General features: G+C 30.9%; 1 protein-coding gene across 1 annotated transcript; it reads right to left on the reverse strand.

Annotated features, from left to right (window-relative positions):
* Positions 1-586: 586 nt before the first annotated feature.
* Positions 587-11,698, reverse strand: LOC123298892. Its single transcript, XM_044880990.1, has 17 exons — positions 11,612-11,698; positions 11,369-11,460; positions 9,860-10,227; positions 8,841-9,208; positions 8,112-8,702; positions 7,662-7,749; positions 7,374-7,538; positions 6,969-7,123; positions 5,559-6,185; positions 5,057-5,254; positions 4,752-4,971; positions 4,409-4,550; positions 4,222-4,240; positions 4,008-4,173; positions 2,709-3,175; positions 2,204-2,229; positions 587-659 (listed from the first exon to the last, which is right to left on the reverse strand). The coding sequence occupies exons 1-17, from the start codon at positions 11,696-11,698 to the stop codon at positions 587-589; spliced, it is 3,852 nt and encodes a 1,283-aa protein (XP_044736925.1).
* Positions 11,699-14,076: the final 2,378 nt, after the last annotated feature.

The raw sequence follows: 14,076 nt of genomic DNA on the forward strand, positions 1-14,076 counted from the left end.
AACTTTTCCTTATTAATTCGCAACTTCAAGAAACTATAGGTGGCATTTTAATGGCGGATGAAGAGGGTATAAACATCGATCTCTCATGGTATAAACTAACAAAAAACCGTAGACAACTCTAGTTCGTAAGTTAATTAGTAGAAATTCCCTTTTTATGTCATATATGTTCTAAGATATTGATGTGTACCAATGTATACACCCCCCTCCCAATATTTAATATTTGAATCAGCAGAGATGAGCTCAATATTTTGGAGTCGCGAATAGTAAGGAATCAAACTTATATAAAACCTAGCATAACAACCAAATTAGAAAAATCACTAAGCTCTAATCGCGATTTGGCAACAATGTCAATAAAACACTTTATCAAAAGGTGTAATACAAGTGCTCTCTCCTTACTTGACCTATATACTTTGTTATATGGGTCTTTTTTTATGCGACAATTTTAGTCACTCTACAATTATTTTAATTTTAAAATTTAAATTAAGAAAAACTTCATTTTTACAAAACAATTACTCAAATTTATTAAACAAAAATTATCTAGGCAGTATGTTTTACATTTTAATTATTTTGAGAAAATTTATTTCTATTATGAGCGACTGCGACGACATAATTCAGCATGAATTTCTAATTTTTTAGCCCTCTGTTCATGATAATTTAAACTAAATTTTTTAACGGAAAATAAGATATGGTTTGGTTATTGTACTTACTTTTTCGAAGCAGATTCCTTTATTAGTTTTGTAAGCTTCATGAAAGTGAGTTCATAGTAAAACAAACTAATCGATTCTTCTATATCGAAACACGTTACTCATAAGGTTATCCTCCAGTGTAATATAGATGTCGTTTTCTAGCTTTGAATTATATTAACCGTGGCTAAATTTCTCCAATAAACATTCGTTCAATAACGCCATCGCTTTTACTTGTACTGAAACTGCATACAAGTGAAATTTGCAAAACTTTAAACACTCTTGACAAATGCTGTTTTTTTTCCTTGCAACCAAGCAGATCTTGTACGTCCTTAAATGAGCTGGCGGAACAAATGAATGTAAACCTGATATGGGTACCGGGACACAGGGACATTCCAGGAAATTGTGAAGCCGACGAGCTTGCCAGAAATGGCACAATGCTGCCGGACACAAGCATTAATAAATACTCGGGAGTTCCATTTGCGAACTGCAAGTTATTCCTGAAAGAGGATATTCTGAAAAAGGCCAATCTTAGATGGAGGGAAGAACGTACTTGTGGTACTACAAGACAGATATGGCCTGAGTACAATCGCAGGCGTTCCGAAGTTCTCATATCACTTCCAAGGGCCCCTGTTCGCAAAGTTGTTGCGGCTATCACAGGACACTGGCTGGGCGGCAAGCATGCTGAACGCTTAGGCCTGGTAGTGTATTACGACTACTGCAGGAGCTGTCACAGTGGTGACGAGGAGGAGACAATGTCTCATCTTCCCTGTCACAGCCCAGCTCTTGTCATGAGTAGATGGACTTACTTGAGCCAGCCTCTCTTTGACGAGCTCTCCGACCTAAAGTCAGTCGACGTCAAAGCCCTCCTGCTGTTCCCTAATAGCTCCAAATGGTTCATGGAGTAGTGGCCAGGGATGGGCCAACCCATTAACGGTATCACAACGGACCCTATGGTCTAAGTGTGTCCCACCCCAGGACAGCCACTCTAACCTAACCTAACCTAAGCAGATCTTAAAACCCAGATAGGACGATATATCTATGACTGGTTATTTAATCTCGAAACATACAGGGTGTGTAGCGTAGTTGAAGAATTCCTCGAGGTAGATAAAAAGTCGCAGTTTTTATGCTTTAAATGAACATAATTAAAACTCAAACTAATTCATACGTTAAAATAATTTATTAATCGCAACAAATATGTTTTGTCTTCGTAAAAAATAATAATTAAAAATTTATATACAAAAAATAGTGGCATATTCTCATTATTAACAGTCTCAATAGTTTCAATTTATAAATATCAACAAAATATTATAATAATAATAATAATAATAGTAATAATAATAAAAACAAATTATTTTACGACACTATTTGTAGTCACTTTAGTCATTCTTTTTTACATAAAATCTAAGTCATCGTGTTCATTCATATTACACGATGTCTCTGATAAAAATTCTAGAAGTAAAATAAATTTATCATCTGAACATTTCCAACGTTTATATTTTTCTAAAATTTTATTTAACGCTATTGAAAAATGTTTCAGAATTACCTAAAACCAAAAGTTTTAATTAATATCAAGAACTACAAGGTTTTCGATTAAGAGTGATAACGGAGAATCCACGCGAGATCTATCAAACGAAACCCAAAAAGTGACCTAAAAGTAGCAAAAAAGGGCACAATTTGTTTTGGCCTATAAAGGCGGCCATTTGATTGATATTGTATTCAAAAAATAGTCCAATTGGAAGCCCCGTTTCGCCCTTAATTAACGTATCATGTGCGAAATAATATTTGTAGAAAATGTTTATCGAGTATGATTGACGATACATTTTTCAAAGGATGGAGGGGACATCATTTCATTTTCTTCGAGACCTTATATCGCGCGCAATGAAAACTTCTTCTCTGAAAGAGCAATCCAATGATATTAAAATTGGGACACAAATGGCAAATTTACAAGTATTTTAAGATTTGATTTTTGTAACACAGGCGGACATGACGACGGAACCCTAGAAAGTTGAGAAAAACATTTACCTCGGGCCATTCATTATGAAAAAATCCAGTACATTGTGATTCCAAATCATCACAATTAATAATCGTATCCTGATACACCATTGTAAATAATAATTCACCAAACACAGTCCATGTTACATCAGGATAATCGGATTGTTCCAACATAAATATATTACGTGAACATATCATACGAGAAAAACGATTTTCTTGATCATTTAATCGTTGATTACTCATTGATTCATTATCATGTTCAAGAGTATTGTCATGATTTAAACCAGATGTTGATGATGCGGCCATTTCATCGATATTATTCTCGAATGTCGTCGACATATTTATATTATTTGCATCCAAAGTATTATGAATTAACGGCTGCTGTTGTTTTTGTTTTGTTTGTTCCTTGGGGATCTTTTTTGATTGATATATTTTCCATATGTTTATAAATGTGTTTAATATTTCTGGATTTTTCATTAAATTCGGTGAAAATGTTACTAAAAAATTTTCAAACACTTAAATTTGATCGTGAAATTATAAAATAAAGAGACCGTCAAAACGAGTTGGATTTTTATGTTTATGTCAATAGGATATTCCACTATTTTTGAAAAAGTACTTCAAAATGTTGATTTTGCTAATAAAAAGCCACCAAAAAATTATTTTGGAAAAATACACACGCTTTCTTGCCAAAAACTTAAATTAAATTTTAAACCTTTTTTAAACTGTCAAAAACGCGGTCATTCAATTTGATGACGTAATATGGGTAGCACTATACGAAATAACACAAATAATTTTGGCAGATATATTCATAGACATCTGATTATAATATAAATATAAATACTTATCAATGTATATATTATACCCAACTGTCTACACTGAACTAACTGATGGTCTATGACTCATACCGCTATGACATCACAGCAGGGCTTACCCACGTTTTAGGTGACGTGATATACAGTTTAAAAATTTCGATTTTTAATTTTAATATTTTAAAAGAAAAATGTGATTTTATGACTCGAAATCAGAATATTTAATTAAGTATATTTTTACATAAATTTTAACTTTTTTCAAATTTCATGATTTATTTTTGACTAACGATAATACCCTATTATGGAATTTAATTCTCTTAAGTCAGAGGTGATGAACTTGTATTAGGCACGATGTTATCACTCGCGTTCGTTTATAATATACTACTTCATAGTGAACTTTGTGATCGGTGTCGTGCCTATTTTGATTCGCCATCCCTGTCCTAAATAATACATATACACGAAAATCTAGTTTTGTAAGCATAGTCGTCTCATCCACAGTCCAAAATTGATGAACACTTACCTACAACTAAGGCTAAATCAATGGTCAAATTAATAACTTGTTCGAGTACAAATGGAATAAAATCCGTACGTGACGTCATACTTAATTCAATATCTTTTAAAAATTGATGGAATTCATCCATACAATAATTATTTATTTCACGGTCCATAAATTTCCATATAATCTCCTAAAAATTTATCCAAAAATAATTATTATGTTTGGGTACAATTTTCACAGGCGATAACTTTTCAAATCTTAAAAAAATCATAGTTAAATTCATTCAGAAGCAGATATTTTGAAGCCCCATACAGAAATATTTTTGAGTTGTTTTATACTTGAAAAAAAATTACGTCTGTGATTATCATAACGAACTGTTTTGAAAATTTGTACATACCCGAATTCTATTTAAAATATATAAAGGCGTTAAAGTATTATAAAATACATCATTTGTCATTTCAATTTTAGCACTAATTTCATCGTCATTCTTTTGGATTTTATCATTCAAAATTTGTTTATTCGTTATAAAATGTTTGATTATATCGTTCAAACATTTTAGAAATATATCTGAAAAAAATAATCAATTTATTGAAAAGTTTCACATAATTACAAAATACAGACTAGTCAAATTACAAGGTGACAGTTTGGTGAAGTAACAGTCATAACACTGTTATCAATAGCCTTTTTCGATTTATATCACGCCTTTAAATGATTACGTTATGCTTTTAAAGTAAATTGGCAAAATCGGCGATTTAAAAAAACAATTACCTGTTGAAACATGTGATTGAATCCATTGCAAAATTTTCTCCTTTGAATGTCGAATCGTCCATTCAATACATAATTTTAAAATTGGCTCTTGTAAATCACCCAGTAATGCACCTAAACTCACTTGACATCGATCCTCGCATAAATTTTTTGGACTACAATTTGTACAAAGCGTTGAATAATAATTATCTGCTATAATTCGTGCTTGTTTTTGAATAATATTCTACAAAAAATTTAAATTAAATTATTATATCAATTCCGTCAAAAACCATTTTCCATGAGAATTGTAAAGGAATCATTGAACTCACCTCTAATTGTTTGATTTCGTCTATTTTTAAAGTTTTCAAAAACTTATTTAGATCTTTTTTCGCTTGTTCTTTTAAATTTGGTACTAAATTGTTACATATATTCTTAATGCATGCAGACGCAATACGATCTGATACAAATTCGACGGTTTTACGAGTAGATCCTGGATGTGAATTGAAGAATGTTTCTTCTAATTGTAACTGTAAAACAAAATCAAACAGAAATCTTAAAATCAATTTGAAAGATCTGAATGAAACTATTGAAATATTTCTTCTTAGATGGTTATCAAGCCCGAAAAATGAGGTGTGACTCCCATTTAACCTAATTCATATCATGCCTCATGTTAAAGAAATTCCAACAATTGATCATCTCCTCAAATCGTCTAGATCGGAGTCACGATCCATTTTCAGAGCTAGATACTGGTTTAAAAGAGTCTTGTTTTTTATATTTAGCAACGGAACCCCATTATAATTAAACCCCAGATATATTTAATAATATATTTACCTCTAATTGCTTCGTAGACACTGGTCCATTAAACGATATTGTTGTTACCGGCGTAATATGTCGTGACGTTAAATAACTTTTACTACTTCGTAAATTTAATTCACTATTCATAACTAACTGTCGAATTTCCGTTAAATACGGACATAATTTATACAACATTCGTTCATCAATAATTCTAACCAAATCCAAACATGTACTTCCATCGAAATTTTGTTGAGATTTAATCGATATATGTTTCGCTGTTGAATTCGAGCTATCAAACTCTGTCGTCAATGCACAATAATTCGATTTATTTGTTAACCATTTAAAGAATAATTCGTCGGGGAAATGTGGCCGTTCAAATAACCATCCTAAACATATTTTTAAGTACAGTAACGATAAACAAGGCATTGTCTTTACATAATTTAAAATATTTGAAATTGTATCGTCTGTATTATCGATTTCGATTGCACGTAAATGATAATAAATTTCGAATAAAGTATGTAAAATGTGTTTGTTACATGGTAAACGTATTGAAACGTAATCTTGCATTGCTAAATAATCGCATATCCATGGAATTGTTAGAATAAGTGTGTGATTTTGTATTGAATTATATAGAAATTGATGTAAATTTAATTGATTTTGTACCTGGAATCGTAAAAATTAAAAAGTTGAACAAATGACAATATAAATTGTAAAGAAACATGACGTTAAAAGTACATTAATGTACACAAAAAGTGTTTCTTTAACCCTTCAGAACGGTTTCGAAGAAATTCTCTCACGCTTAATTTAAAACGGTTCGAAACTGACAATAAACTGACGGACACAGTACACACTATAGTTGTTTCCCACCGATACGGAATGACTACATAGTTACTCAGTCAACGTACATCGTACGTCTTCGTATGATTTTTCGGGTTACCACATAAAAATTATACTACATATAGTACATATAAAAGACAAAGCATCTATTGTTTGAAACTGGCAGTGGCCTAACGGACACATCACACTATACAACACTTAAAGAATAGACTTCAATCGTATGTCGTGGCACACACAATTGCCCAATAACGTGAGATTTTCTCTCAGCACAAAAGTAGTGATTGTAGTATGAAAGACGACCAATCTGAAGGGTTAATTTGTTGCAAGCAAATAACTCGAAAACTAAATCTTATCGAAAAAAAAAATGTTTAAATTAAGGTCAGGTGTACTATTTGGCAGTCATTTCAGAACAACTTGAAATTTTCGTAGATTCTTGAATGAGAATTTCGCAACTATGAAAATTATCGAACAGGAAAGTTGTTAAACATGACCTTGGTAGCAGTTAGTTCTGAAATGGCTATAAAAAACTATACCTAGTACTAAGGCTCTATCATATTTTGTACCTTTTTCGAGTTATGTGTTTGTGTTAAGTAAAAAATAAAAGCTCACATGTATTCGAACGTCATGTTGAATAGAAATTAAATTTTCTGGTAGTGGTGTTTGTATTACATGTGTGTACGATAAACATTCGATAAATGATAAAAATTTGCTTAACAATTTCAATGACATAATGGTTTCACTGTATTTATATTTTGATTCTGGACCTAAAATTAATTTTGATTAAATAAAATTTGTCCAAAATTTAACAATCCATAAAGCTAGCGTAAATTTTTTAGAATTATTTGCTAGAGATCTACAGTTAAGGAAGTTTCTAAGGTCCGTTTTGTTCATTAAGATTTCGAAAGAAGTCTAAACGAGATATAAAATCGAATTCTATGCTTTTCTAATAGTTAAGAACTGTACGCTAATATTTCAAATATGTACGCTAGCTCTAGGACAATTTTAAATATTTACTTTCTTCGAAATTTAAATTTTCAAAATGGAATCCATCAAAATATAATTGATGTATTTCACTAATAAAACTATCCATTAAATGCCGTAAAAATTGCGGTTTTTCACAATGTATTAAAAATTCTTTATAAAATTCTTGATGTCCTGGAAAATCATTCGAATTTTCACCTAGAAAAAAGATTCAATTATCTAAAGCCTCTGAAATTTGAAAGTTTCAAAGTTTCGAATCCAAGGTAAGACTATATTTAGAAATAGGCCACTACATAAATAAAGCTAAAAAGTGTACTTTACCTGTCTGGGGTGTGGTAAGTCTTGATTGTAAAAGCGATAATTTTGTGGCACTAACATTTTTTAATGACGAACATAAGGCTTTATCTTCCTGGAAAAAGAAAAAAAAGATATTCTTCAAAAATAAAGAGAAATATAATTTTTCTACGGCTTTTTATTAGAAAACTTAATAATAACGAGTGTAAATTCTGTCTTGTAAATTCATTTTTTTAAAGTGTAAATTATACATTGAACTGTCACCAATTGACAGATCACGTACTTATACGTCATCAACAGAGAGCGCCAAAAAACTGCGTTTAAATATCTCAAAATTATAATGTATTTTAAATATTTTTTTACACTTAAATACAACATTTTTAAGCAGTATTTATATTTTTTACTTTGTTATAACGATGTAAACAATGAATTAAAAATATAAAAAAAATACATGAATATTTCCTATTATAAACATACCTCAAAACCGCTTTTCCCATCAAAACCACTACAATTACTCAACAATTGATATTTAAAAAGTCGTGCCAAATGTAAAAAATTAATCGGTTCCGTTGCCACACCACTTAAATTCATTAAACTATGTATCGATCTCACCAACTGTTTAAAATTCCACGTTGCACTCAAATGATTTTGTTCCCATGTTCGTAAAATCTCATAAAATAAATCACGTTGTTTACGAAATGCATGAAACGAGACCGCACTTGTAAAATTATTTCGATTATCCGTATCGGCTATAAATCGAACTACACAATTTTGCGTTGAATTTTTATATAAAACTAATTCATTTTCCGATAACTTTTGCTGATAAAATTCCGTTAATTTCTCACCGAGTTCCGGAGAAAATTCTTGAACACGTTCATTCGATTGTAGAATTTTTAACGTAGGACGATCTAAGATTTGTAATGAATTTTGTAATCGTAATAGAATTTTACATGCGAAATAAACACAATTGTGTAACGAATGAAAATATTCGGTTTGAAATTCTTCAGGATGTGATTTTCGTTTGCTTTCTTCGAAAGCTTCACAAAATTCTTGATACTCATTATCCTTCTGACATACAAGTAACAATGAAATAATAAAATATAATTCATTAATTAAATTTAAAATTAAATTATTTTCTATAATCATTAAATAAATTTCGATATAAATATCTAAAATATTCATAAAAGTTATCGATTTCTTCGAAGCTTTAATATAATTACGGGTCGTGGATGTTGTTTGTGTTTCAAATTTTTTCTTTGTCGGTGTAAGATTATTATTTGGAATAAGCGTTGAAATTTTTAAACATTCCGCTCGTAATAGATTTCGATCATCAACAACGTGTACATTTTCTTTAACGTCGCATACTTTAAAAATAGCGTTTGATTCGATATCTCGGATATTCGTAAATAACGGGCTGTCATTTTTAATATTAGTCGGGTCACTAGATGAATTTAATGAAAATAAACTAGTTGGCTTGATTCGTCGTGGTTTTTCTGAATCAATTGATGTTCTTTTCCCTTTCGAATTTTTTCGTTCAACAATGAAATCACCCAAACATGCTGAGTTACGTTTTTCTGTGGAAAAATTACGATATTTCGTTATAAATTTTTTAGTAAGAACGCTTTGGTTTTTTTTAACGATAATAATGATAAAACATAAGAGGGGTATCGAAAATGGGTCCTAGAGCACCTAGACCAAGGTGTCACTTGTGCCTTACTTGAGAAAAATCTGTCACCCGAAGGCGACACGTCTCTGGGTAAGAGATGCTATTTTAAGCAGATGAAGCTTTAGGATTCTGCCGAGGCCAGACCCAACGCAAGAAACCCACAGTTTTTCCACCGGGTTTTCTCTCAAGATTGATAGATCCAAGGTTTTGAACTCAAACATTCTAAACGTGACGCCCTGCAGATTTCCTCAGGGCGTCACATTTTTTTTTTTTTTTTTTTTTTTGACGAATTTTATGTATACATTGTATATCGAAAGAGAATGAATAAAATATTATTATTATTATTATTATCAGTTGCAAGTAACGTGGATGGAGATTTCATCCTTCTCCATACAAGCCTTACAAATGGGATCATCAACGGTTATACACAGTTTGGTCTGTCGCAAGCTCTGCACAAAGTCTTACTAATCAAGATAGTAATCCCAGTAGTCCAAATTTTGATATGGGAATAACAGGCTTAGGTGAAAATTTTCCAAAACTATAGATTTGAAATAATTACCAAAATTACGTTGTTTCGATGTATTTTCATTCAATGAAGATGTCACCAACGATGAACTATTTTTCTTGGATTGTTCGAGAGATGGTGATGGTGTGAAAATATCCGATTTTGGTGTACTATGAAATACGGAACGATTTGGTGTGCTTGGAGTGTCTTCCCAAATGCCGCTTGATTTTAAATTGGTTTTAATTGGGGTATTTTCTAAAGGTAAACGTGGAAAATTATCTTCGTTGATTGTTAATTCGGGAAATAATTCTACACGCCGTGTAGATGTTGATTTTTTCGTTACAGAATTTTCACTTATACTGTTCTTTCTTGGAGTTTGTATGGTGCGAGGAGTTGGTTGTGTTGTACTCGAATTTAAAATGCTTGAAAGAAAAATTATTTCCTTATTTAATTTCCCTTTCAGTAGAAAAAACTTTGCAAATTACTTCCAAAACTTTTTTTGCACAAGATAAAAATAAAATAATTTTTATTTTCAGCAAAACGATGAGTTTTACAGCAAAAATAGTTCAGACAAAAATTACAGATAATCCGATTCTCTACCAAAAGTGTCTCTACACCTTTTTTTCATAAGTATTGCCATTTTCGTAATATATCGGTTCAAAGAATTGATCAAATTATTTTTTCCTAATACATTTGTGAATCGTTATACGAGTAAAAATATGAGGACTTATTTTTGATGAACCAGCTTCTTCTTCTTGACGCTGTCTTTTCACAGCATCAATGCTACTCTTTCGATTATAATTTTTACGACACTGCACATCAATTTTTACAGATGTCTGGTCTTTCAGGTACTCCGAAAATTCATCATCCCTTTCAATACTTACGACTAAAAGTATTTTGTGGAGTATGAGACCTTTGAAACGAGGCAGGTATACGAGCATCACCACGCTGACAATCGAATGGAAGACAGATGTTACTCAGGCCATGCTACTAAATAAAAATAGGGACGGGATTCTTGACATTACTTTATATTCTACAAATTTTTAAATTTGTATGTATAAGATATAGGGACTCATATATTTACTCGTATAACGGTTCAACGAATAAAATAATTTTTTCAATTCTTTGAACCACTATATCACGAAAATGGCTGCACTTATGAAAAAAAGTGCAGACACACTGAAAAACGCAAAAAACCTATTTTTGCAAACTTCCCCTCTCAATAAAATTTTTTGCACAAGAGGGATTGATGGGGACTTTTCACAATTCATTTATAATAGTATTCTAAACATTCATACCAATTTTTAGCTCTATGAGAATTTTTGTAACCTTCAAAGTGTAATTTGACTGGATAATATTTGATTTAAACAGAATTGAAATACGGTTAATTCGACCAATAAAATTCGAGAAATTTGATAATTTGGCTAGCGGTTTCACAAAATATCGTCTGCAAACTATCAGTCCTTATCAATTTTGTCAGGTTTAAGTATTTTAAATAAATCAAAACATGAAAAATGGACATAATATAATTTTCAAAAATAACCGCTCAAGTTATTGACCTACCTTGATGTTTGATCTCGTAAATGATTTAAAAAATGTATAACAAATTCAGCATGTCCACAATTTAATTTTACTATTTCTTCATATTTACTATCCTAGAAAAATATAGAATATATAAATTTTTACTTAAAAATTTAACATAAACATTAGTTAAATACGGCAAAGTGAGGTTATGTAAGCATCAATTTTATAAATGTAGAAATCAAATTTAATTAAAATTGGTGAAAGTTAACTTTTCGAACTTACCTTTGTAGAAATATCTGACAGCCAATTTCTAAAATCATCTATTTTTATTTCTTCTGACAGCAACCTATCTAATAATTCTGCAGCCATGTTTGTGTAATGGATGTGTCCAAACTTGACATGACATCTTTTGAATCAAAAAGTTTCAACTTGTTTTTTTATTCGAAAATCGAACTTACGGTTTTTGTTAAAAAGCTAGAAACAATTTTGTTAAGTACAACTCTTGAACTTTTGTATTGTTTTTGTAATATATTCGCCGGGCTCGTTCACAGTTTGGAACAAATTTTGCATAGGTACCTACACATTTTTAAGGCGGCCAAAATATTTTGATTATGAAAGTGCACATATTTCTTGATTAATTTCTATAAATCTCTATAAATTGAATTCGAATGGTTTATATTGGGAAACAGTGTTTATCGGAAAGGAACACTTGCCCACGGTGACGATGACTTCGGTCCAAACTCGGTCCTTCACGACGGAGATCTATGATAATCAAAATGCTTGCCATTTTGCTCGGGAGTAACTGTTTCTGATAAACGCAGCCAACCAAAGGAGTTTTATAGTAAACTCGACTTTCTGATATGTTCGTATAATGTGCAACAGTGAGGAGGATTCGGAAATCATCGGCCTTCATCAAACCGGCTTCAAGCATCCTGCACAAGCCATTTATGCCAGAGCTATAATCCATTTATCTCATTGGTTAAGGATAAATGTTCGCGTTTATAAACGTAGCTCAGTTTTTCAATGTGGGGTTTGGGTCAAAACTTTAATTTACGAAATATATTTTTTACCATAAAATATGGAAACTTTTGGCTTTGTGTGACAAATTATCAGGCTTCTACTGCCCGTTATGGTTTGATTTGATACAGTTAAAAAAGAGATAAAAAAGATATAATCTATTCACTTTTAAAACATTTAATTAAAATTAAAAATATTTACAAATAATTATTGGCGAACGAAATTACCTAGAGATGGCTCTGGTGTGAATGCAATATGGCCGATATAGAGGATTTTCGTTCAAGTTGTCAAAATAAATTTTTGCATTTTTTTTTGTTTATTTGTTTTTTTAACATGGAGAAAGCCCTGGATATTAATATTGGTGATATATTTTATCTACTTGGTGGATCAGTAAGGCCGTTGATGGAAGGAGAGGCGCTTTCTCGTTCCAAAAACTTGTTTTTCTGTGGTATCCAATCGAAGCAAAATAATCGTTTATTAATCAAATCTTCATGTTTGAAAACGTCGAACATCACCGAGAAACCTCATGAGATCTAAATCAAAGTGTTTGTAGCCAATGACAACAAAAAAATCGAATGCTATTGTTCTAGCAAAGCGGGCGCGGGAAGCAAGTGCAAGCATGTTTTTGCGACATTGTGCGACAACTGACGCCTGTAGATCTTGTTTTCCCACACTGGGGAACACCACAACGTTTTTCATTTTTGATTATTTCCATCTCAACAACAAAAACATTCAGCACTTGTGTAGCTGTCAAAACTCAAAATCCTCTATAATAGTTTCACTAATCCTCGCTGCGCGGCGCCACCGTATCTTGCGATCGCGAATACAAAAATTTAATTTGTTACGATTACAGCGCCAATGTGATCACAATAGGAAATATTCATGTATTTTTTTTAATATTTTTAATTCGTTGTTACACCGTTATAACAAAGTAAAAAATATAAATACTGCTTAAAAATGTTGTATTTAAGTGTAAACAAATATTTAAAATACATTATAATTTTGAGATATTTAAACGCAGTTATTTGGCGCTCTCTGTTGATGACGTATAAGTACGTGATCTGTCAATGGGTGACAGTTCAATGTATAATTTACACTTAAAAAAAATGAATTTATAACATAGAATTTACACTCGTTACTATTAAGTTTTATAATAAAAAGCCGTAGAATAATATAATTTAATGAAATACCATATAAAATGTAAGTAATTAATATCATACAGTATGTCAACAAATTTGACAAGCCCGTACTATGATGACACGTCCGTATAATAATTTGAATTTCCGTTTTAGAAATTTTTAAATGCGCTCACTGAATTTGTACTTTTATTAATTAATTTTAAGTAATTAAAAAGATATTAATTACTAAAATAATGGTTTAGTTGAAATGTCCAGTCATTAAAGTTACGGAAGAAAAATCTTTGAACCAAATTTAAATTTCATGAATAATCCCAATTACTTCGGGATATATCACCCCCCGTCAACGACTGTAAAAAAATTGACTTGATTACATTTTAGAGAAGGCGTTAGCAATTATAACAAATTTCACAGATAAAATTAATATTTTGATTTACTTTTATTTGATAATTTTAATTTATATCTATTTATACATTATTTACATATTAAATTAATATATTCAGTACCAAGCTACAAAATTTTGCAAATATATGAACAACATTAAAATCAACCATAAATTATGAAACCATCCATTATCAGTTATTTGAAAATCGG

This window comes from Chrysoperla carnea, chromosome 4, assembly GCF_905475395.1.
Source record: "Chrysoperla carnea chromosome 4, inChrCarn1.1, whole genome shotgun sequence".
NCBI lineage: Eukaryota > Metazoa > Arthropoda > Insecta > Neuroptera > Chrysopidae > Chrysoperla > Chrysoperla carnea.

Excerpts from the sequence above, each read along its gene's own strand:
- LOC123298892 (XM_044880990.1), bottom strand. The coding sequence starts at position 11,698 with ATGGCTGCAGAATTATTAGATAGGTTGCTGTCAGAAGAAATAAAAATA. Across the intron at positions 7,750-8,111 it reads ATGGGAAAAGCGGTTTTGAG|GAAGATAAAGCCTTATGTTC; the intron begins GTATGTTTATAA and ends TTCTTTTTCCAG. Across the intron at positions 5,255-5,558 it reads TGTCTACGAAGCAATTAGAG|TTACAATTAGAAGAAACATT; the intron begins GTAAATATATTA and ends TTTGTTTTACAG.